A 23603-nucleotide genomic window follows, 5' to 3' on the forward strand; every position below is an offset into this window, starting at 1 on the left:
ATTGGCCATAAAATGGTAATTATTGATGCCAGGTGATGGGTACAGGAGGGTTTTTAAAAATGCTTTTCTATTTTTAAAAATTCCCCCCTCCCCACAGACAGCTCCCTTATCTGTCTGCTCATCTTCCTCAGGAGGCACTGGGGCCTTCCATGTGGGAGGAAGGCACCCAACTGCTTGAGCCACATCTGCTCCCCTTATACTTTTCTACTTTTGTCTAAGTTTGAAAGTCTTCTATAAAATTAAGTTTTTCAAAAGTATTCAAAGATATACATCCCTGTCCCCTTACCCCCACTCCAATGGCTTATGCCATCTCCTGATTCATCTCTTCTCAAATGGCTTAAAAATGAAATAAGACTTGGGAGGCTAATTCTAAGAATTCTAATCTCAATTCAAAACGTTATGACAGTGGACAATGAATAATATCCATTCAAAGTCTCTATGAGGTATATAGATTACTTCTAGACAAACCCATAACGAAATGACATCCATGGGTCATTTTACAGCTCAGTGGTTAAGCACCTGCTTCCCATACAGGAAGTCCTGGATTCAATCCCCAGTACCTCCTAAAATACTACTACTACTAACAGTAATAATAATAATACAGCTATAATAACATCCCTGACATTCAGGAGGAGATATTAAGTCTTATGCAAGTATGCATAGAACTGGAATAATCCTCCACATCGCCTACTAATTACTTAATTAGTACCAACCAAAGTCCTGTATTCACTGGGTTCAACGTGTATTAGGCAGACTGACAATGTTCAGCTTTTCCCCACTTACTCGTTCACTTAATGAATTACCTGTGTACTTCCACTACATGCCAGTGATTGTATAGACCATAAAACAGCAAGACAAACAATAATATTCATTTGATTCCTGCCTTGTGAAGCTATGACTTAGCAGTTTCACTTACTGAAATCAATGAGCATCTTGCCATAGCCTTGTCTCATGTACTGAGGCATGGTAAGAATACAGGATACATTGTAGTTGAGGAAGGAATTCTTTTCCTAAATCAAGAGAAAACAAATGAATAGATCTTAAAAGAGTTTGGAATCACAGATAGAAAACAAGGCTGCTTACAAAATATCTGGCTAACCAGTCTGGGGAGTGGCTGTCAAACTCACAGCTTTATGATGGCTAAAGCCATTAATCCCAGGGTTTCCCTATCTCAGAGACCTCCAGTCTCATCTTTAAGGTGGCCAATTCCAGGTTCTTTACAGACACAGAGAAGGGCAAAAAGATTAAGACTGCCTGAGTCAGGCTACAGCAATCCTCCTAAAAACAATTATTTAAAAAGAGGCTGCCTGCTGGAGAATGGAACAAACCCTGTAGAGGACAGAAAGGACTTCTTCCAATCTCCATTCTGAAAAAAGGACCAAAAAAGACATAAAAAATGGGAAATTTTGTAATATAAATATTTAATCATAGTAAGTTTTAAAAGTCAAAATCACAAAAGACCACCTATTTTATATTCCATTAATAGAAATATCCACAGTAGGCACTTTTATAGGGACAGAAAGTAGATTAATGGCTGTCTAAGTTTCAGAGGGGTTGGGGGATATAGGGAGTGGTTGCTAAATGGGTGTGGAATTTTTGAGGGTAATGAACATGTTCCAAAGTTGCAATGATGGTTGCACAACTCTGGGAACATACTAAAAACCTCTAAACTGTACATTTTAAATAGGTGAATTGCATGGCATGTGAATTGTATCAACAAAATTGTTCTATTCCAGAAGTCCAGAAATGAACAAGTCAGTTGTTTTCAATAAAGATATGCGGATTTTCATCAATCTTTGATATGTAAGTTAGTTTTTCTTAATTGTTTTTTAAGGGAACGGATGTCATGATTGCCCAGGGTACCACCTCTTCCTGTCAGTGATTTATCAGCTCAGACATGCCAACACCAATCACCCTGCTCTGGCCATCAGCTTCTTAATCTCCAGATCCTGCTGACCTTGGAAAAATATCCAATCAGGTGGCAGCCAGTGTTGTCCGCCTCTGTCATAACATAGAACAGGAAGGGTTCCACATCATAGTATAATGTCTTGTGGTCCAGAAAAAGCTTAGCCAACAGGCACAGGTTTTGGCAGTAGATCTGGAAGCAGAGAAAGAGCATACACGTGTGGGGCCACGGATTCCTAAGCTTATCAGATAACAGGCCTGAAATTAAGGGTCATACCATTATTGTTCATGCAACAGAAATTGTGTATTTTGGCCAACAGAAAAGTTCTATCTTTACAAGGTGTGATAGAAAAAACACACTCTTGAAACCTGTGACTGCATAGCACTACCACCCCTTTTTCTTAAGGCATCATTTTTTACCTTGTTCTTCTTGCCATCTACTTCAAACACAGAGATTGAACCTTTGCGATATATCTCATCACCAGGTGGGTGTTTCCACACACACTTAGCCTGCAAGAGAAGGAAATTCCTATCAGGGAAACCCTGCAGACAAGAATGGTCCTCAAAAGGTAAAAGGAATTACAGGTCAAATTTGGTTAATTTGAGGAAGTGGATGTGGCTCATACGGTTGGCCCCTGCTTCCCACATGGGAGGTCCTGTGTTTGGTTGCCAGTGCTCTTAAAAAAAATAAACAACAAGCAAAACATATGAAAAAAAACAACCAATGTGGCTCATTGGTTCAATCCCCTGCCCCCAGTACCTCAAAAAAAAAAAAAGGTAAATTTGGTTAACTGAGCTGAGGGATACTGGAACACACTTGAGAACATGGAGCAAAGCAGAGATTTTTCCAGTAAAACAAATAAAGGCTTCTAAAGTTATTGTGATATACTTATGACATTTCTACAGCAGTTTAGAACAAGTTTTCTGGATTATATTCTGGCATTGTTTCCAGCCCAGAAGATTACAATCATCCACTACATAAAAGCCAGATAAATAAAAATACCCTTGCTTATTATAAAACAGTTCACGCCAACAGGAAATTCTTAAGCAGCTTATTTCCAGCAGCTTAAGAGATGCTAAGTACTTTACATTCACCTTTACCAGTAACTTCTCATTACCAACTCTCCATTATGTATGGTCTTTCTTCAGATTAGAAAATAGACCTACAATGATGAAAACTGTGCTTCCCCTCTCCAACCCCCCCCCCCCCAGCCCGCACCCCAAAGTACTCTGTTATACAAGGATATAGGAGCAAATCCTTTTGTGGCTAAAAAAGACATGGCAGCCTACATGAGCAGCAGGAAGCTGGGGGAGGCAGGGGAGGGCTCCTGGCCACAAGGGGCACACAGTACCACCCCTTTGCTCACACTCAAATGCTAATTGATTTAATGCAGCCAGTCATCCATTGCTGCAAATAAGTGAATTCTTGAAATGTAATCAGGGCATTTTCTATTAAACTTTGCTGCACGGGGCATTTTCTATTAAACAAATTTTGTGGCAACTCTTATCAATCCAAGAGTCATGCTCTAATGTGATATAATATAAATTCAAATATTTATTAACTGGGATTGTTGAGAGGTCCATCTATTGCTTCTACCTCCATCCCTTTACTCATGCTGTTTTTCCAGTAACTAAAGCAACACAACAATTATTTGTTTAGAAGCAGAAGCCAAGCCAAAGAAATCCCATTAGTGATCACACTTGAAGCAAGGGTAATTAGAAGAGACATGGATTAAAATATACTTGTGATTTTAAAATTTGCATAAATAATCCTCAACTATTCTGAATGTTTATTTGGTCCTCAAATCATCTAGACCTTGTACTTTTTTCTACTACTACTATTTCTTGTCCTTTTTGTCAATTTTATTGGTTAGCAATTACAAAAGGGTAAAAAAAGGTACAAGTGGGAAGCAGTTCACATGACTAAAAACACCAGTCGTACTTTCATACAACAAAATCACATTTTTAGTTGATCTTCACAGTCCACAATCTGTGTCTGTATCCAGTTCTTTCTGACACCATCATCCCCTGTGCTCTAGTGTCTCCATCAGTTCTTGCCCATCATCTCCCCTCCAATACTCTATTCCCACCTCAAGTCAAGTGTGCTGGAGTCTGGAGGGTTTAATAAGAGTAGCAGTTCTGGGCCACAGAGCTATAAACTGTGTACTTCGGAGTTGCGGACACATACAAAAAGACATTATCACCAAATTGGAAAGAAGAGTACAGTGACAGAAATATAGGAAGTCTGGGTATTACATATTAGTATATGAAAACCTGGGAAATGAAGATGGAAGGGAAAGGGAGAAGAGACACCCTAGAATGACTTAGATGATGTTGTGACTTCAGAAAGAACAAGAAAAAGAAAGGTTTCCCTGTTTGAAAGACTAATCTCTACTCCCCATCCCTTCTCCATGGCAGAAATTCCCTTTAAGACAAGGCTCTTCATTTCACAATTAGGGAAAGAAAATTGGCTTAGGCTGCAAAACTAGTAAACACACATGCCAAAAACAAAATCAGATTTAAGTTTTTATCCCTTTTTAATAGGAAGACTATTCAGAAACTAGAAAGCACCAAATAACTTGAGAGGGAGAAAGCTCATTACTGAGGCAGAAGGCACCAAAGGACCAATTTTGTAAATTTCTTAATTTGTCACGGGGTGATAGCCCTTAAATAAGTATTCATTCTATACACATTTAATCTATTGCCTGGGCTAGCTGCTAGAGATACATACGTGAACCATAACATTGTCCCTGCCTTGTCTCATGACATCTATTTTCACATAGTTTGGGACACATATCCCAAGGAGGAAATAAAGATAAAAGAGCAGAGAAAGGGCAGGCAGAGAGACACAACTTCATGTGGGTAAGGACCATCAGCTGCTTTGGGGGTCTCCAGCACGAGCCAAGCCACAGGCTGCACAACCCTGCCCTGAAATGTGGCTTTCATTGTCCTCTGCCTTCTTCCTCCCATTCCTCTGGACCAGTGAGAGTTGCCTAGACAGATGTCATCTTTAGGGCAAAATCTAGCGATCCTGCACTTTTCATCATTATAGTCATGGGAGAGGAACCCAGGCAGCTTACCATGTGTCGGCGGAGTATTGTTTGGCTCTTCATATATTTTAAACAGAATTCACACATGTAGAGACGTCCCAGCCGTGCATATTCTTCAGGATAAGGGGAATGGTACCAAGTGTCAAGTTCATAACGGCCAAAAGCAATTGTTTTAATCATATTGCTCCCCTCTGTGATTTGGCCTTGTAGCCTTAACTTCTCCTAGCATCAAGAAGAAATCAGAATTCAAAGGATTAAAATTCATTATCTTTGTTTTTAAAAAACCTTTTTTTTAGGGAGTGGGAATAGCTCAGTAGTTTGAGCACCTTTTTCCCATGCATGAGGTCCTGAGTTTAATCCCCAGTATCACCTTTAAAAAAAAAAGCCTGTTTCAAGCTCTTGATTGTGTGAGTAACTATGCTAGGCTATGAAAACATCAGACAGATTTGGCTTCTACCCTCTAGAAACTTGCACTAAAGAGAGCTACATGGGCATGGATAATCCCACAGACTTATAGAAAACTTGACATCTACACATTGTCCAGAACAAATGTCACAAGAGTGGCTTCTCTACTCCCTAACACTGGAAGTGTTACCTAACATCAGAAGGAGTCCTTGATAAAACTTCGTTTTTATCAATCTGAATCAAACTGAATTATAAAGGGAAGCAGACTTGGCCCAATGGATAGGGCATCCGCCTACCACATTGAAGGTCCCCGGTTCAAACCCTGGGCCTCCCTGACCCGTGTGGAGCTGGCCCATGTGCAGTGCTGATGCGCGCAAGGAGTACCGTGCCACGCAGGGGTGTCCCCCACATAGGGGAGCCCCATGCACAAGGAGTGCACCCCGTAAGGAGAGCCGCTCAGCGTGAAAGAATGTGCAGCCTGCCCAGGAATGGCGCCACATACACCGAGAACTGACACAGCAAGATGACGCAACAAAAAGAAACACAGATTCTCAATGCCGCTGATAAGGATAGAAACGGTCACAGAAGAACACACAGGGAATCGACAGAGAGAGCAGACAACTGGGGGAGAAGGGGAGAGAAATAAATAAAAACATAATAAATCTTTAAAAAAGGTAATCTACCACAAATACAAACTTACCACCCTCACAGAACATTCAATAAAAAACGAAACAGAAAAGACTATCTGGAATGTGCCCTGCTTATCTGCAGGTTTTTAAAAACTGTCTGGATCTGTAGGAGTAGCCACAGTGGTTAACTCTCCCACTTGGGTCTTCTAAAAAATTTGAAATGTCAATGATAATATGATTCTAGAATCTACAGTCTAGAAAGTAGAAATTTTTGGATATCCATCTCCACTCAAGGGCTACGAATAGGTTACAGAAATAATTTTTAAGCATAACCAGGTGGATAGTTGTGAAATGCTAGCCTTGGAAATATTTTAGGGTAGGACCAGGAAAACCAGAAGCAGCAGCTAGTCACAGCCTGGGTAGCCAATGGTAGCTAAATCCTCCTGCAAATTTTCAACAAGTCTACTAAGGATTTTTTCTAATGAAGTATTTGTTATGAGTTATCCTAAAAATAATGAATAATTGATACAGTGGGAGTGGCTGAGGTCCCTGATAAAGAGCAATTAGAAGTGGGAGAGGGGACTGAGGACAGATTCCGTTTCTCTTGATGTCTCCAGAACTTAGTGCAGTGGGCTTCCTGTGAACAAGAGCTTCACTTCACAAATGAAGCTTCCCTGAGCACATTTAATCAGAGGTAAACTCAATCATGAGAATTTTCTTAAAGCAAAGCTGTTAAAAATTCTGTCTAGGGAAACGGACTTTGGCCCAGTGGTCAGGGTGTCCGTCTACCATATGGGAGGTCCGCGGTTCAAACCCCGGGCCTCCTTGACCCGTGTGGAGCTGGCCATGCGCAGCGCTGATGCGCGCAAGGAGTGCCCTGCCACGCAAGGGTGTCCCCCGCGTGGGGGAGCCCCACGCGCAAGGAGTGCGCCCGTGAGGAAAGCCGCCCAGCGTGAAAAGAAAGTGCAGCCTGCCCAGGAATGGCGCCGCCCACACTTCCCGTGCCGCTGACGACAACAGAAGCGGACAAAGAAACAAGACGCAGCAAATAGACACCAAGAACAGACAACCAGGGGAGGGGGGGAAATTAAATAAATAAATAAATCTTTGAAAAAAAAATATTCTGTCTAGGGCATCATGAAAGTGTAAACTAATTATAGATAAGAATCAAAGCAGAAAATCATCTTAACACAAAAAATTTTGGCTGTGTCAATGATTAATTCCAAAACACCTATCAACAGCCTTTTCACTGTTTGGGTTTTTTTTTTTCTTCTTTTATGATAAATGTATTGTTGGGCTGTGAGGAAACTCCTCAAGAGGAGTTCCTGTTTGGGTTTAGAGAGAAACAGAGACGAGTATTTCCCAGGCTGGAGGTTTTCAGAATTGCAAATTACCCAACTAAGACAAAGGGGCACCTTATTGTTTTATAAGGCTTTACCACCTCAAACCAAACAGAACTTCCAGAAGGTGGAGTATTTTAAGTTGTAGGGAAGGAAAAAATGAGATAAGGGAAGGGAGGGGGCCGTGATTAGCTTTAATTATGAAAGGGAAGGATGGTCTCAAAAAAGGACAGCGGAGGGGAGGAGAAAGCAGCAAAGTACATTTAATTCCCATCAAACTGACTCCTAATCATTTTTTGGCAGTTCTAAGTTCCTTTCACAAGTGGTCCTTGGAGGTTTTAATACCCACCAAATCCTCTGAAGCCCGGGCTTGTGCTCTTCGGAAAAGATCCAAGTCATACTCGCTAGTCAGGTTTTCCAAGAGAGGTTCCCGAGTGTTCCCATAGGTCTGTCTGTGTTCCTAGGAAAATAAACAGAGCCAGATAACTCTCTGCTTCTAAGAATTTGTCTTATTTCATTTCAATCCATGCCAATTAGAGGGCCGAGCACACCCATAAACTATTTAGTGCCTACTATATGCCAGGCATTATATAAGGCGCTAGGGATTCAGCACAAGACATACTATTTATAATACCAGAAACACCTACTACCTACCCTAGTGAATCTGGAGTAGAAGTGCTCCTACACCTACTAAATGGAGTTATTTTCTTCTATCTCAAGAATCAGAACTCTATGCCTTCATTTCTTCATCTGAAAATGGGCATGACAGTACAAATAAAATACAACAAACCCAGAGGCAGTACAAATCCTTAAAATCCTGAGGTCTGCAAGAAACTTTTGAGGATATTCCCTGATTTAAAAAAAAATAAATACAGAACCTCTTAGGCCTTAGAGTCTAAGATTTTAGACTCGAAGGAAAATTTCCAGGTAAGGAGGGGCAACTGGACTAACATACTTCCACTTTAAAACTCCAGTCCAAGTACACAGGAAAAAGGAGCTGAATTCTAAAAACTGCTTTACTAAATATTAAGCATAAAAAGGGATAAGTCTTAAGAAAATTAGAAGCATAAAAATAATCCAGTTTTAAAAATCTTACCATGGCAAAGAACTCCAAGTAACCTTTCCCAGGAAAGAAATTTTACAAGAGAAAACATCCTTTTAAACCTTTGTTTCTGGCCCTTCCCACTTTGCTCTAGACTCCCCCTCCCACCCAGAGAATGGAAGATAATGATTGGTAAGTGGAGTGGATGGCTCATCCCAAGAAGAACAATACAGATTTCACACACATATTAGCATAAGAAGGCACCATTCACCAGGACCTTTACCCCTATTAAAATTTCTTAGGGTTAATTTGGGCCAAACTGATGTATATCTCTTTAAATCTGGAACTGTCATCTAAGATTTAGGCTATAAGGATGAACTATTTCTGCTAGTTTCATGAAGGTTAAAAAGAAAGCTTAAAAAAGATAAAAATGTCAGGGATTTTAATTTTACTTCAAGATACTCTAACTATATGATTTTAGGCAAATTACCTCTCTAAACCTCAGTTCTCTTATCTACAAAATAGGTAAAACAACATCCTTCATACAGGGTTTTTACAAAATTAAAGAACACACGTAGAATAATATAACCACAGTGCCTAGCACGTAAGTATTAATAAATGGTATAATTATTTATACCGTTGGTTTTTATAATCAGATAAAAACACTACAGGATAGAGTCAAGCATACAAACTGGTATTCTACAGTCCACTCCTAGAATCCTCCATCTACAATGGCATCAACATCAAACCCAAAAGTCTGGTGTATGTGCTTAGCTACAAATTCACCCCAAAATCCCATCCATCCATAAATCTATTTCCATATAGCCTTAAGATTATCATTTTCAAGATAGAGTCAAAAAAGTAAACGCACAGTCTGGCATATTTTTGTCTTAGTGAAGCCACAGTCTGACTGAGTATTCACAAACCATATGTGTGCTCATCTACTATAATAACTAAATAAGTGAATCTCCAATTCTGTGGAAAAAAACAAAAATACACATCAGAAAAAGACTGGGAGAACACATAAATTGTTAGCAATGGTTTCTAGCTGGAGGATTATTTTTACTGGAATTTTTTCTTCACTATATTTTGGTATTTCCAATAGTAAGTGTGTAATAATAAATTTGAAATAAAATAAATCTTTACCTAAAAATGTGAATTTTATGCAAAAAGTTTTGGAACCATTTTTAATGGAATGAGGAAAAAGTTCCAGAGGTTGAAGTGGAAAGAGAATCCAAAATTGAACATACAGTAAGATCTTAATTATATAAATAAGGTATTTATATACATATCAAAAGCTAAAAGGACATAGTCAAAATGTTAACCGTAGTTATCTTTAGGCTGTAGGATTATTTTCCTCTGTACACTTTTCTTAACTGTTCTATATTTTTTATTACAAACATGCATTACTTCCATAACCAGAAAAAAATGCAAAAAGGTCTTTTTATCTTGCAGGAATTTTTCCATTCCCATGCTATTTGTTCTAATGGGTGAATTTAACCCTTCAGTATTATAGTGAGGCTTACAAACCAATAGAAAATCCAATTTTTAAAAAAATCTAAATTATTATTTATTTTTCTAAGACTTCCCATTTCCACTCTCAACAGCCCAGTTTGAGGAGATTATAGTAAACTCTAATTGCCAGAGAAGTGTTTCCCTTTTAGAGAATACCAAATGGCAAACCTGAAAAGCAGACATCTAGAAACCAAAAGTGATCAAATACATCAAGAGTTCATGCTAATTAAATATTTAACTTCTCCTCACCATATATTTCTCTTTCTGTTCTTTGCTCAGTCCAGAATTTCTTTTCTTCCTGAGTTCAGCCACCTTTTCCTTGTATCGCAGTTGTCTCTCCGTTGGTGCCTAAAAGGAAAAAGGAGAAAAGTAAGACTACCTAGAAAATTCTGAGATGGCAAGCTTAAAATTAAAAGTACAAAAAAAGAAAAAAAATGAAAGTGCAACTTGAGCTGAGAATTCTCAAACCAAGAGAAAACTTCAGTCAACACTAGTATTCTGAAAACACTAAGACAATTTTAAAATTTCAAAATGGGTTCCCTCATCACCCAGACTACTACCCTTACTGCCACTTATATTTTATGAGTTCAGGAATACAACCTTATTTTAATAATTAACCCAAACAACATATAAAGAATTTAAATCACCACCAAAGCAATAGGAATAAAACAAAGATCACTTTAATTTACTAACCATTCACTGAATGCTTATTCTTTTCCAGTAAGCATTCTAATCAGCAGTGATACAAAATGATCTGATCAGCAGTGATATAAAAATAGGAAAAATGAGTAACAATACAACTCAATATAATGATGAAAAGTACAGCTACCACTTATGGAGTGCTTATTACTTGCCAAGCACTGGGGATAGGTACTTTATATACATAATTTAGCTGACTCCCTGACAGGTTTTAGTAAGCCCATTTTATTAACAAAGAAATAAAATTTAGAGAGGTTAGCTGACCTGCCCAAGACTTCACAGCTAGAGTAAGAGAATCGCAGTACTCAAATTCAGATCTGTTTGGCTCCAAAGTCCAAACTTCTCCCTCAACACCCAGGCTTCCTCGCTTCCCATCCTACCCAAACCACAAAAGACATATATACGATGAGTTATATACAATATAATGTAACAAGAGCTAAACTAACATTTTGAGCAAATTACAATAGGACTACATGAGGAAGAAATTCATTAATGGTGGGAGAGATTTGGGAGAGATTCCTAAAGCAGCTAAGAGTTAGTTGTACAAGGCCTTGAAAAACAAAATCTCTTCTTTTTGGTGCAGGTAGAGTTCCAGGCAGAAAAACAGCAAGCATAAAGACCAAAGTTTAGGAAGGAACAAGGAACTGAGTGTAACCAACCCAGCATGAATGTTCAGAAAAGGAGGAGGAGGACAAAGAAGCATCCTGGAAATCAAGGAAAGAATGAAGTAGAAGAAAAATTACCTAGTCAACAACTATCAAATGCAAAGAAGTCATCCATGACCTTAACAATATGCCAGCAGAGTAGAGGGGTTTGAAACCAAACTACAATAAGTTGAAAATGGATACAAAATGAGGAGATGGAACAGCAACTTTAAACTTTCAAATATTTTGGACTATCTTTTCATTATTATTATCATTATTATAGATAGCATCATTCCTCAACAATTGTTTGTTTTCTGAAAATTTACTGTTTGAAAAACATGTATGATTCTGAGTTTATAACTGGAAAATTAGTTATTTAGACATACCATAGGAAACAATAGGCATGGACATGCCTAAGGACAGTTGAGGGGCAAGGGAGATCCAAGTCATGGATCTCAAACTGTGAATGGCCAGAGCTGTAACGAGGCCCCTACCTGGTGCCTGGTTGCATGCCTGTTGTTGTCATCTTGCCTGTGGGACAGCATCCTTTCTTCTATCTGCTTATCCCGGCTCTGTGCTCTCACCTGCAACCGTCAACAACATCAATATATCTGCCTGCCTCTAAGACTACATTTATTAAAAGAATAACATACAACAATAATCCCTTGACCTATGTTGTACTTTTAATTTAAAGGGTTTTTGCATTTATTATCACAATCTCTATGTGAAATAGACAAACTTTACATTTTGCATTTTCTCGGCCATTAAGAATCAAAGAAGTGAAATGATTACAGCTAAATGGTGATAAAGCTAAGATTTTAATTAAGTCTGGTAACTCTTAGACTAGACTCTACTATACAATGGATTAGGAACAGAATAAAGAAGTACAAAGAAAAGGGTTCAAGTCTATATGAAAATAACTTTCTGGTAATATGATCTTAGACAAATCACATTAGCTCTCCAATAGTTTCAGTTTCATCATCCAGGAAGTGAAGACATATTCCCAACTACATATTCAACTTCACTAAAACTCATGTCAAAACAAATGACATTCCCCTACAAATTTGCTTCATCCCTAATCTTCCCCACATCAATGAATGGCAACACTATCTAAACAGCTAAACAGGTAAAAAACTTGAAAGCTATTCCTTCTACGTACATCTCTCTTCCCCTAGATCTTCATACAACTGCCTGTTTGCCATCATCCATGTCCCAGATCAAATGCCAACTTCTCAGAAGGACTTACCTACTCTAGCAAAAGCAGTGCTACGCCTCTTCCCCAAAACAGTCACTCTCTCTGTCTCTACTCTTTTTATTTCTCACAGCATTTATCACTATATGAAATTCTTATTTATTAATTTATGTTTATTTTGCCTTCCCCTATTCCCCTATTAGGATGCAAGTTCCTCAAAGGCAGTCTTTTATCTTATTCACTGAATCCTCAGATGTCTATAACAATGTATGACACATGCAGCCACATAAATATATGACCTCAACAGAAACTCAAAAGAAACATGGATATGCAGGTACTCTAAAAACTCAGAAGCTTTGAGTAACTGTGAGGAATTAGTCTAATCTTGCCATTTGGCATTCTAAATGTAATACAAATATATCATCTTTCAGAAATTCTCCTGATCCTCCACGCACAAGTTCTAGTAGTAAAGATGGATTATGCTCAGTCTGGTTCCCCTTGCAAGGGTGGAGCAGGGAGAGAAAGGGAAAAATTCAGAATAGAAACATTCTCTTTGTTTTAGAATTTTCTTCCCAAACCGAATTTTTCCTTCTCCTTTAAAAAAAAAAAAATTGCTTAAGGTAACATATTCATATTGCTACAAGCCAACAATTTAAAAGTATATCTTTTTTGAAAAAAAAGATTTATTTATTTCTCTCCCCTCCCCGCCACCCCGGTTGTCTGTTCTGTGTGTCCACTTGCTGCACCCTATTTCTTTGTCCGCTTCTGTTGTCAGCAGCATGGGAATCTGTGTCTCTTCTTGTTGCGTCATCTTGCCACAGCGGCTCTGCGCGAGTGCAGCACCATTCCTGGGCAGGCTGCACTTTCCTTCGTGCTGGGCGGCTCTCCTTATGGGGCGCACTCCCTGCGTGTGGGCTCCCCCATGCTGGGGACACCCCTGCGTGGCAAGCACTCCCTGCGCACATCAGCACTGCGCAAGGGCCAGCTCCACACGGGTCAAGGAGGCCCAGGGTTTGAACCACCGACCTCCCATGTGGTAGACGGACACCCCAACCACTGGGCCAAGTCCGTTTCCCTAAAAGTATATCTTAATAAAATATTTATGTAAAACCATCCATAGTATCAGATCTTTAAAGCCAAGGGGCAGAAGACAACTCTCAGAAAATAGAGATCAGTTATTTTCAGAGAAAAAAATACCTAATGTCTTGTCAGATAGCAGATTTAGAATGAAGAAAAACAAAAGTAAGGACCCTTGACCTTAAAATCCACCCAGGCACTGAAGTAGCGATTTTGGGGAAAGATAAAACACAATAAGGAAATGTTCCTTGCCCCATCCGTCTTGTTGCCCTGTTGTTCCCCTGTTGTTCCCTCGCCCTGTCGTTGTTCCCCCCTCCCCCATGGTTTACTGGCAAACAAGAGAGCAAATTCCTGAACTGGAGAGAATTAATGTTATCTTGGTAATCTACATTTTCTCACGATGAAACTGGCACACATAAGAACAAACTTGTGACCCTGGCCTCATTAGCGCATAACAATAAAAACAAAAACAATAATACTGTGATCTAACAGCTTAGATAACCGGTCCAATACTACCTATACAATCCTTTTAATAAATAACACTTCAACTCTTGCTTCCCCATCATCAGTTATTTGGCAGCAGCCCATACAAGAACAGGGAAGATAGGATCTTAAGCTCTACTTCTAAATACTTTATCCCAAAACTCAAAAGATGACTTAGGAGCCGTATTTTTCAGAAATTTAAAAGAAGTAGCCAAGAGAAGGCCCAAATGAGAGTAACAAATGCATCAAGTATTTAGCAGAAATAGAGAAAGAAGAAAGGAATTAAGAAAATTTTGTAAAAAGCAAAATGATTTCATAGATTTAGTAGAACTCAATGAATAAATACTGAGATCACATATTTATGCAAATTATTCCTAGTGGAAGAGGTCCTAGCAGTCTTTCAAAGTCAATGCACTAGAAGTTGACTTTAATCTCCTTGTTAATTTCTTTCAAAGTATTCGTTATAATTATTTTTTAACTTTTTTTTTTAAACACTATTACTTTTTATGTTTCCTCCACTAGAATGTAAGAGCAAGCACCTTGCTCATTTTGTTCACCATTGTATCCCCAGTGTTTAGCAAAGTGCCTGGCACAAGTAAGCACTCAATAAGTATCAATGAATAGGTGAGAAAAGTACAATTACCTTGCATTCATCAGCAGAGAGGTTATGATACAGCGGGCATCCTGAGATAGAGAAATGTCTCTCATGCTTTCCTGTGAGGTGTCCTGTAAAGGAAAAAATTTCATCTGAAAATGCAAGAGGACTTAAGCCTAGAAAGACATATTTTTCTCTACAGAAAACCTGCTTTTGGCTGTATCATTTTTATCGAATATATGCCTCATCACAGATTGAATCCATGAAAAGTAAGTGCTATTAGGGCCACAAATTACACATACTATAAATTCTTTTCTTCCACAGGATGGACCTGGCAATCATACTTGTGTATGTTCAATATAAAATGTAGTTCCTTCTGCTCTAATGACATATTTCTGAAGTTTTAAAATATCATAAAGCTGTACATTTATAATAAAGGCACAAAATTATAAATAGGAACATATTCTTTTGTTGGGTGGAATTTAACTCTTCTATGCTAAATTAATCAAATTTTATGATAAAGAGGTGCAATTTTCTTTCTGCTGTGCAGCATGATCCAATCTGAATTTAACTCCTTTCAATGACTGAAAAAATTTTTCTGAAAAATAGAGAAGGAAATGGCCTTTTCTATTATAAAAGTAAACTTATTTTGATAATTTTGAACTAGATAAAATATACTTTTTTTGGAGGGGTGACTTGTTTTGTTTGAAGACTTAGGCTTCTTCTATAATCAAACTTTTAAACAGGCAATTAGCACAAGGCTTTCTTTTTTTTTTAAGATTTATTTATTTCTCTCCCCTTCCCCCGCCACCTCAGTTGTCTGTTCTTTGTGTCTATTTGCTGTAACACAAGGCTTTCTTAAGAGAATATGTTAGTATGAAAATACAGAAGCTCATTTTTTCTAAAGGAGTATCTCTTCATTTTTCTAATTTTTTTAAGTATTTCCTTTTTATACATCTCTTCAACCAAGAGGTTTATAAAACACCTAAGAGGAGTTGATGATAGAATGTTTATGAGATAAAAAAAGATAACTAAGATGACTTCCAAGACTACAAAAATCTCTACCCTTCATGGAAAAGACATTTAATTTTGGGTAAAGACGACACTGGGATTTTTAAAAGTATACATGATTTATAGAGTGAGCTTTAATGGGTACAAGGATTCCAAGTAACTGGGGGAAATTAATCTAGACACACAGGATGCCACTTCTCTGGAATTGTGATATTAAAATCGTAATTTTGGAAATCAATACAACTTATCTTAGACACAGAAAAATACCCTCAATGGAGTTGGGCACACATGCATCCTACAGCATTGCATTACTGTCAATGCATAGAAGGACAAAAAAGATACCAAAAAGTTTATGTATATACTAAACTGTGTTACATTCTTTAGAGTGATTCTTTCATGATGAATAAAATTCAAGAAAAGAAAGAAAAAAAATGTATAGTGCCACTGCTACAGTGGACCGTTTTTTAATATTATACATCCAATACTTTTGACTAAATTTTTCAAGTCTTATGTCTTACTTAATAATATGTAATTTAAAACAGATCTAATATATTTATATCAAAACTTTAAAAGCGATAGTTGATATATTGACCTTGTAATTTCACTTCTATGACTTATCCTAGATTTTCTAGGAAATACATAACTACAAGGCTATCAATTACAATATTGTTCAAAACAGCTAAAATTGAGAAATAATCTAAATGTCAGTCAACATAGGACCACTTAAACAATTTATTAAGTATCAGTATAATGGAATTCTCAGTATCCATTAAAAAGATGGAAGTGCTAATAATGTAATATATTCATGACACACAATCAACCATTGTATAAGTATTTATCCTTTTGTTAATAAAAGACATGTACATACATACATATGTTTACATATGTATACAAACTATCCAGAATTCATAATATCTACCAATAGTAGTTTTATACCTAGAGCATAGTTCTAGGGGAATGAATGAAGGAGAACTTTTACTTATATACTTCAAAGCCTTCTGTAGGTTTTAATTGTTTGTTAACTTGTAATATTTTTATACAAAAATTTTTTAAGAAATACAGATGTTTTGCCTAAGATGAATGAAACAGGATCAAGAACAATTCTGGAAGCTCAGATTCATCCTTTCCAAACTTGGCCAATACATTAAAACCAAAAGTCAATGTAAACTTTCCCCTTATGTACCAGATTTCTATTTACCCTATGGTCTACCCAATCGATGAGTTAAATCTTGGGCATATATAATAATCTGGTCCCTCCTGTAACCTAATCTCTTCCTGTCCACCCTGGTTACTCTGTCTCAGGCACACTGGCTCTTAATTGTTCCTCAAACTTCTTAAGCATTCTCAGGCCCTAGAGCCTTTGCAGTTGCCATCCCCCCTACCTGTACTCAAATGGTTCACTCTCTCATTTATGGTGAGTTCTCTGCTCAAACGTCACTATATCTGAGTAGCCTTCTCTGACCCACCATATATGTATAACAGCAATATCCTACCCTCTCGGCACTCCCTGGTTTATTTTCCTTCATAGCATTTATCTCCAGTTGATGTATTATGCAATAATTTATCTACTGTTTCCCCTTCCGCAGTTAGACTTAATGTTCCATGAGGGCAGGAACTGTTGACGGGTTCATAGCTGCATTCCCAGAATTTATTAATAATACAGTGTCTGGCATATGCAAACTTTCAACAAATATCAGTTGAACGACTGACTAAACATAGTAAAGGTAACAATTTAGGGATGCATGGATAGTGATTAGCAGAAATTGAGGAAAAGTTCCTTTCCTTGCAGTGTGACAAGTAGATCCTAACCTTCTCAAAGTGTATCAGCCATCTCTGCTATTGGTGTTTACAAAAGGTTGTATATTCTTAGTTTTTCATTACTTATCCCAAAACATCAATTTAGACCTGAAACAACTATCTCTGAGTTGTGATTATGGAGTTCAGGGAAACTTCTGTTCTCTTTATGCATTTTGATGGGTTGTGATTATCTAAGAAACTGCTGCTATGATTAGGAAAGGATCCAAATAAATACACTGTCTGCCTCCAAAGCAGGCTTTTTCTGAACTTGATGGCCACATTCAATATCTGAATTTGTTTAAGCAGTCTCAGGAGTAAAAGGCTGCTTATCTCCCAATCAGTGTCTTTCAACCCTAGATACAAACTTTAAAGACCAGCATTTGCCATCTAAGCTCATCTAAGAAGCACAAACAAGGTTAAAACCATGACAATAATTTCTAAGGTAATTCAATAAGGGGTAAAAAGTCAGTCCTAAGAAATAAATGAGATACTTATCTGAGAAGAAATACTTTATCTTGTTTATATTTAGTTCACAAAGCCATGGGACCAAAACTACTGAAGTTACAAAAGGTCAAAGTCTCATCTGTACCCTATTAGTTTCATAAGTTCTTGATTAAAAACCTGCTTTTTTCATTTCTCTTAATAGATAGGATCATTCAACCACAATTCTACACTAACTTATGTTCCAGTAGCCCTCATTAAGCTTGCATCTTTGCCATACGAGATATATGAAAATAGGAGGTCTTCCATTTTTCGCTTTCACTGGGAAAAGGAAGGGATTTTTCACCAGGAAAAGTTCTCAGTAAACTTAGTTCATTGTAATTTCCTGCAATCACATCAGCAAAGAACTATTATTATGGACAGTAGGCCAGGAAGCAAAAATGTTATTTAAGTGGACAACTCATTGTTACTATGAACACATGACCGGTGAAGAGCCTAAGAAGCTGGACTATAAAAGAATACAAAACATTTCTGAAAAGAACCACAGAACACAGGGTGTCACAAAGCTGGGCCACACTAACCTAGAGAGTTACAGCCTGGTGTAGGACACTTCATATTGAAATTGTAGCTTTCATGGAAGCGACGGCGCTTTGGGCGATGAGAGAGATCGCTGCCTGAGTCCTTCAGGGACATGTCTTTGGCAATGCTCTCATCATGAGACACGTTGGGGCTGGAGATGTCTATGTCAGACTCAGAAGAAGGTGCGTTTCCAGTTGGAGTTCGAGGTGGAGATTCATCGTGATCAGCTGTATTTTTAGTTTCTAAAGTAAATGCAATTGTAAGAACTTGTGAATGGGATTAATTTATTTAGGTTTATTATTCAGAAGAGTTTATGGGTTTCCCAGATTCTAATTCTATGATTTAACCAGTAACTTTTAGCAACTTATTAGCTATAAGGTTAAGTAGAAAGTGAAAAGAAACACTAACACCATCTTTATGCAACTTGAAATTCTGACTAAAATCAAATCTTGGGTTTATCTAATACATTTCACTTATCTGTGCTCCCCTATGCCCCCAATCATTGGTAATCGATGGATGAAAATAATACTACAACTACAATAATATTGTTTCATTAACTGTAACCAATATACCACCCTAATGCAAAATGTTAATAATCACAAACTTGGGGTGAGGTAGGGAAGAATATGGGAACTCTGTATTTTCTGCAAGATTTTTCTGTAAACCTACAACTGCTCTAACTTTAAAAAAAACAAACTTTTTTTTTAAGAAAAAAGACTTGATTTAAATACTTTAAAAAAATTATCATCCTACTCTCCTACCAGGAGATTCACAGGATGGAAGATAAGTGAAAATGGTTTCTTTCTGGATGACAACAAGGAGGCTTGATGTAAGAGAATAGGATATGGATTTAGAGTCAGCTCACTGGTAATCTAAAAAGTCAACCTTGAAATTCTAGACTTTAAGTCAGGGGTTACAAGACTAATGCCTACATGGCATAGAAGAGTAACATATAGGAATGAAAAGAGACAATGTGGAACAGCTCACTCCACATTTAATGGGGACAACTACTACTGAGCTCCAGCCAATTATCACAGCGAGGAAATGACTACCCATTGTTCCCAGATCTTTCAACTTTAAAAGAAAACTAGTAATCTGGGCTTTTATATGAAATCTCTATTTTCAAATACTGACAATACTTTTTTTTTTTAGAAAATTTAAACACTGATAAGCACACATAATCTAACCAACCAACCATGTTGATAGGCTAACCATGTTGGTAGGCTAGAATAAGCTCATCAGTGTGTAACTTCTGCTTTAAAGAGTTGGTGAATCACAATCTCAATAGTTTTTCATTCCCCATTACTGATCAACACTACTCAAAAGTTCAGAGAGAAAAGGACTGACAAACATGGCTATAAAAAAAGCTGATTCAAGCTTTATTATCTATGGTTGAAGAGGCTCCAGACCCTTCTTCCTACTATAGGTCTGAATCTCCAGAATACTTTAGCACCAAACTGTCCTCAGCAGGACATAAGAAAGGAATCAGGCAAACAGTACCCATCTAGATGAATTTAAATCTTTGTCAATTTTAGGCATCTATCTGCAGTTGCCCCCAAGTACCCCTTTAAGGAAAATTGAGCATAAGCTCAATCATACCATATCCACTCACCTCTATCTGAAAAATCAACCACTTGTTCTGTTTCTGAGCCAGATGAACGAGTCTGCCGAAGAGGGTATTTTTTTGGAGTCACTGGTGCAGGTTGCTGCTGACTACGGGTCACTCTCCTGGTAGAATAAGCAGGTTCCTCAGTGCCAAAAGACTGCAAATTTCGAACAGGGCTGGAATCTGATCCCAATTTTAAAAGACAATAAAATAATTAAAGAAAAAAGGAAATCTGTTTTATTTCACAGATTTCAGATTCCTCCTCCTCTTCATATTTAAAAAAATCCAACAAACACTTAAAACATCTATACGAATAAAAGCAAAACAGCCTTGCTCAGGTACAGTGTAGCATTACTAGTTCAGGTTCTGGAATCAAGACTAAACTTGATTCAATCCCACTCCACCATACCAACTAGTTGTGACATCTTGGGGAAGTTAATCTCTCCAAGTTTGTCTCCTGATCTGTAAAATAGGGAAAATAATAGTAGTACATCCTCATAAGGTTATTGTGAGGAGTAAATGAGATAATGGATATAAGAACTATGATTCATGGTGCACAGAAAATGCCTTATAAATATTAGCTGCATCCTTTCTTTCTTCCCTTATTCTAACTGATCACAAAGCAGATGTTCTACTATTAAAGTATTAAAATATACAAATATCTCCTTACTTTAAGGTCTATTTTTTTCTTCCTAATTACCCTCTCTGATACACTTAGGCAAAATTATAATAAATTCATAAAGGTAAGGAAAGAATACGGCTTTTTAAATACTTCTGGATGGCAAAACCTATTCTGACACATTCAGCAGCCCCTACATCTCCAACCTGATCACGAAATAAAAGAAATTCAAAGCAAAAATTAAATAACAATAATTCCTAAAATAACATTAATATATAAATCTTATAGCTTCTCCAAAGAAGAAAACTGAAACTCCCTAACTACGAGGTGAAAAAAAGTAAGCACACGGCAATGCTGTTGGTTTGCACACCTCCAGGAGCCTCAATTCACAATGTAGTCTGTGCTCTGCTTTAGAGAGAATCACCTTACATAAACTATACTGAATGGAAACCTCTGGCCATTAAGTATAAGACCCAGTCCTCCTGAATTTTCTGTCTCTAATATTTACAACTTTCAGATGTCCAGGGCATGACCCACGACATTTTCTAAGAACATTATGTCTCTTCCTTTGCACATGCTGTTCCTTCTGCCTAGAACACCATTTCCCATTGTTTCCTATTTGATCCTCTAAAACCTCATTCTGGGAGGCCTGCTCTCAGGTGGGCACTCCACCTTGAGAGCAGGAACTATAATTTTCCATCATTGCATCCCAGGACATAGCACAGTGCTTGAATTTTAATAGGCATTTATCAATATTACAATTGTAGAAAAAATTGAAAAGTTGAGAATCAAGACACAGCTAAACTTTAAATTCTTTAATTTAAAAATAAAAAAGCTAGGAAGAGTTACTGAGAGAATATTCCCACTCTCCTTGAAAAACTAATGTTTTTCTCTCAGTTTTGCAACACGCTTGTATTACAGTGACCAATTCAGCACTCAAAGCATATCATAATTTTTTCTTAATCTTGTATCACCTACTGATTATCAGCTTCGTGCATTTACAACAACCTTCTTTCCTATCGGAATTCCAGAGCAGAGGCAGGATGAGTCAGGGGTGCTCTCCATATCCAAGCCTAGATGGTTAATTGCTCTAAAGAACCTAAACATCCTTTGAAATCTAAGGGTCTAGATTCTTTACTCCCAAAGCAAAATAATGGATATTCACACACTGATGTTTGAGTACAATACTCGTATATATTGTGTATCTGACTATATTTCAGAATTAAATATCATTTTAGAAGTACTGAGCTCCTCCAATAAAAGGTTCAAGACAATATTAAGTCCCTAAACCATTCTAACAGAAAGTGAAGAGGTAGTATTTCCATTTGAGTGATGAGAAAACTGTAGTCTAAAAAATGTAAATGATTCAAGACATACATGTCACTCTCTAATGTATCGTTTTATCAGACATAGTTCCTTTGGGTCTACAAGTTGGACAGCACCCCCAATAGAACCATTTTTAAAGACCTGATACTTTTGCAGGCTATTCATTTGGTATTTCACCAGAGTCTATCATCTATACCAAAACAAGGGGGACCGTTTCCACATTAACTAGTTCAATAACATACTGACCAGCCAGTCAGCTGTGAATGATCAGAAGAACAAAGCCTTTTACCTTGAGAACTCTGGCTTAGCCTGGCTGAGGAGCGGGTGACTCTGGCAGACCGTCGAGAAGTACCATCACTCTCTGAACTGTCCGTGTGCTCGAGATCTGTAGAAAAATCGGAATCTTCGGTTCCATCTGAACTACTGCCTGCATTCCTCTGTAACACCACAGATCCATACATTAGCACAGAAGCATTTACTGGGTAGGTTTGATTAATACCAGAAATACAACACACCATGAAGCTGAAAACTTCAAGTTCCACTCAGAAAGGATTCAACAAACAGTTCCTCTCCCAGTCCAGAGCTAATTATCCTTTATTAAGAACATTTAAACAGATAACTTACAAATAGTGTACTTTTGTGAAATAAATAAAGAGAATTAACTCTTACTGCATTATCACTAATTCTGAAACAACTTTACTTGGAGGTATGCACCACAAAATGGAAATCAAAGTACCCAACTCCAAAATGGTCTGGCTGATATAACCATGCACCTGCAAAGTCTTAAGATAGTGAGAAAAATGTTGGTGCTATTTGTTCTAAGTCGCCATGAATAGCTATCACATATTAAGAAAACCATATTCTAATTCAAAATATCAAGATCCTCAACTCTGATCCCAAGAGAACTTAAGTAGAAAAAGAAATTCTTAGGTCACCTCCCCTTGAAGGTTTCTCCAAAAGTGCCGATAACCATAGCTTGCACATGAAAACTTGGGGGGTGTTAAAAAGCATATTTTATCATCTTTTCAATTCAAAATTTGGCAATTAGCAGCCTCCTCAGGAGCGATTAGCTATAATTTTTATTAACTGAGCGTTAACACTATATCCTTTATTAAATCAGAAAAGGAAGAGTATTTACTAGAAAATACAGAGCTTCAAACTACAAGTTTCCAATCCTTTACTTGCAATGCCTGGGTCCAGCTGTGTTTGGAATTCACAATTTTTTAGTTTGTTGGAAAAAGAATACTTCACATAAATCTTATAAATAATGCCCCATAATCAAACTCATTAATATTTCTGCAGGAAAATATATAAATAACAACACAAAATGGGAAATATAAAAACCATAAATAGCTGCTGGACAGTTTAAGACAGATTTGCCACCAAATAAGGTACTAAAGAACTTACATTTTCCAGAGCTCTCTGTATTTGGAAATTGCAGAAAGGGGACTGTGGACCTATTCCAAGGTACCAACACTATTTCTGCTTTAACATAAATACCACCTACCAACTTTGGTCATTTTAGGAAACTTTGTTGGGTTTTTTGGTTTTGTTTTAACTCAAAAGCCTCTCTGAAATGAAAGATTTCTGGAGAAATGAGCAATACCATCACCCAGCTTTCCAAATATCTCAAAAGTAATCTGTGCAG

The 23603-nt window shown here is 37.4% G+C and overlaps 1 protein-coding gene across 3 annotated transcripts in view; it reads right to left on the bottom strand.

Annotated features, from left to right (window-relative positions):
• KAT7 (lysine acetyltransferase 7) overlaps window positions 1–23603 on the bottom strand; it is a 29683-nt gene that overhangs the window by 4689 nt on the left and 1391 nt on the right. For 2 of the 3 annotated variants that reach the window (XM_004446577.4, XM_058284017.2), the window contains exons 2-12: window positions 22245–22392; window positions 20017–20193; window positions 18407–18646; window positions 14625–14707; window positions 11724–11813; window positions 10136–10234; window positions 7679–7789; window positions 4986–5177; window positions 2326–2415; window positions 1958–2098; window positions 917–1010 (exon numbers count right to left, since the gene is read on the bottom strand). In XM_004446577.4, coding sequence (XP_004446634.1) covers window positions 917–1010; window positions 1958–2098; window positions 2326–2415; window positions 4986–5177; window positions 7679–7789; window positions 10136–10234; window positions 11724–11813; window positions 14625–14707; window positions 18407–18646; window positions 20017–20193; window positions 22245–22392 — 1465 coding nt within the window. The remainder of the gene's footprint in view (window positions 1–916; window positions 1011–1957; window positions 2099–2325; window positions 2416–4985; window positions 5178–7678; window positions 7790–10135; window positions 10235–11723; window positions 11814–14624; window positions 14708–18406; window positions 18647–20016; window positions 20194–22244; window positions 22393–23603) is intronic. The other variant, XM_004446578.4, reaches the window with a different exon arrangement.

This window comes from Dasypus novemcinctus, chromosome 21 (genome assembly GCF_030445035.2).
Source record: "Dasypus novemcinctus isolate mDasNov1 chromosome 21, mDasNov1.1.hap2, whole genome shotgun sequence".
NCBI classification, from domain to species: domain Eukaryota; kingdom Metazoa; phylum Chordata; class Mammalia; order Cingulata; family Dasypodidae; genus Dasypus; species Dasypus novemcinctus.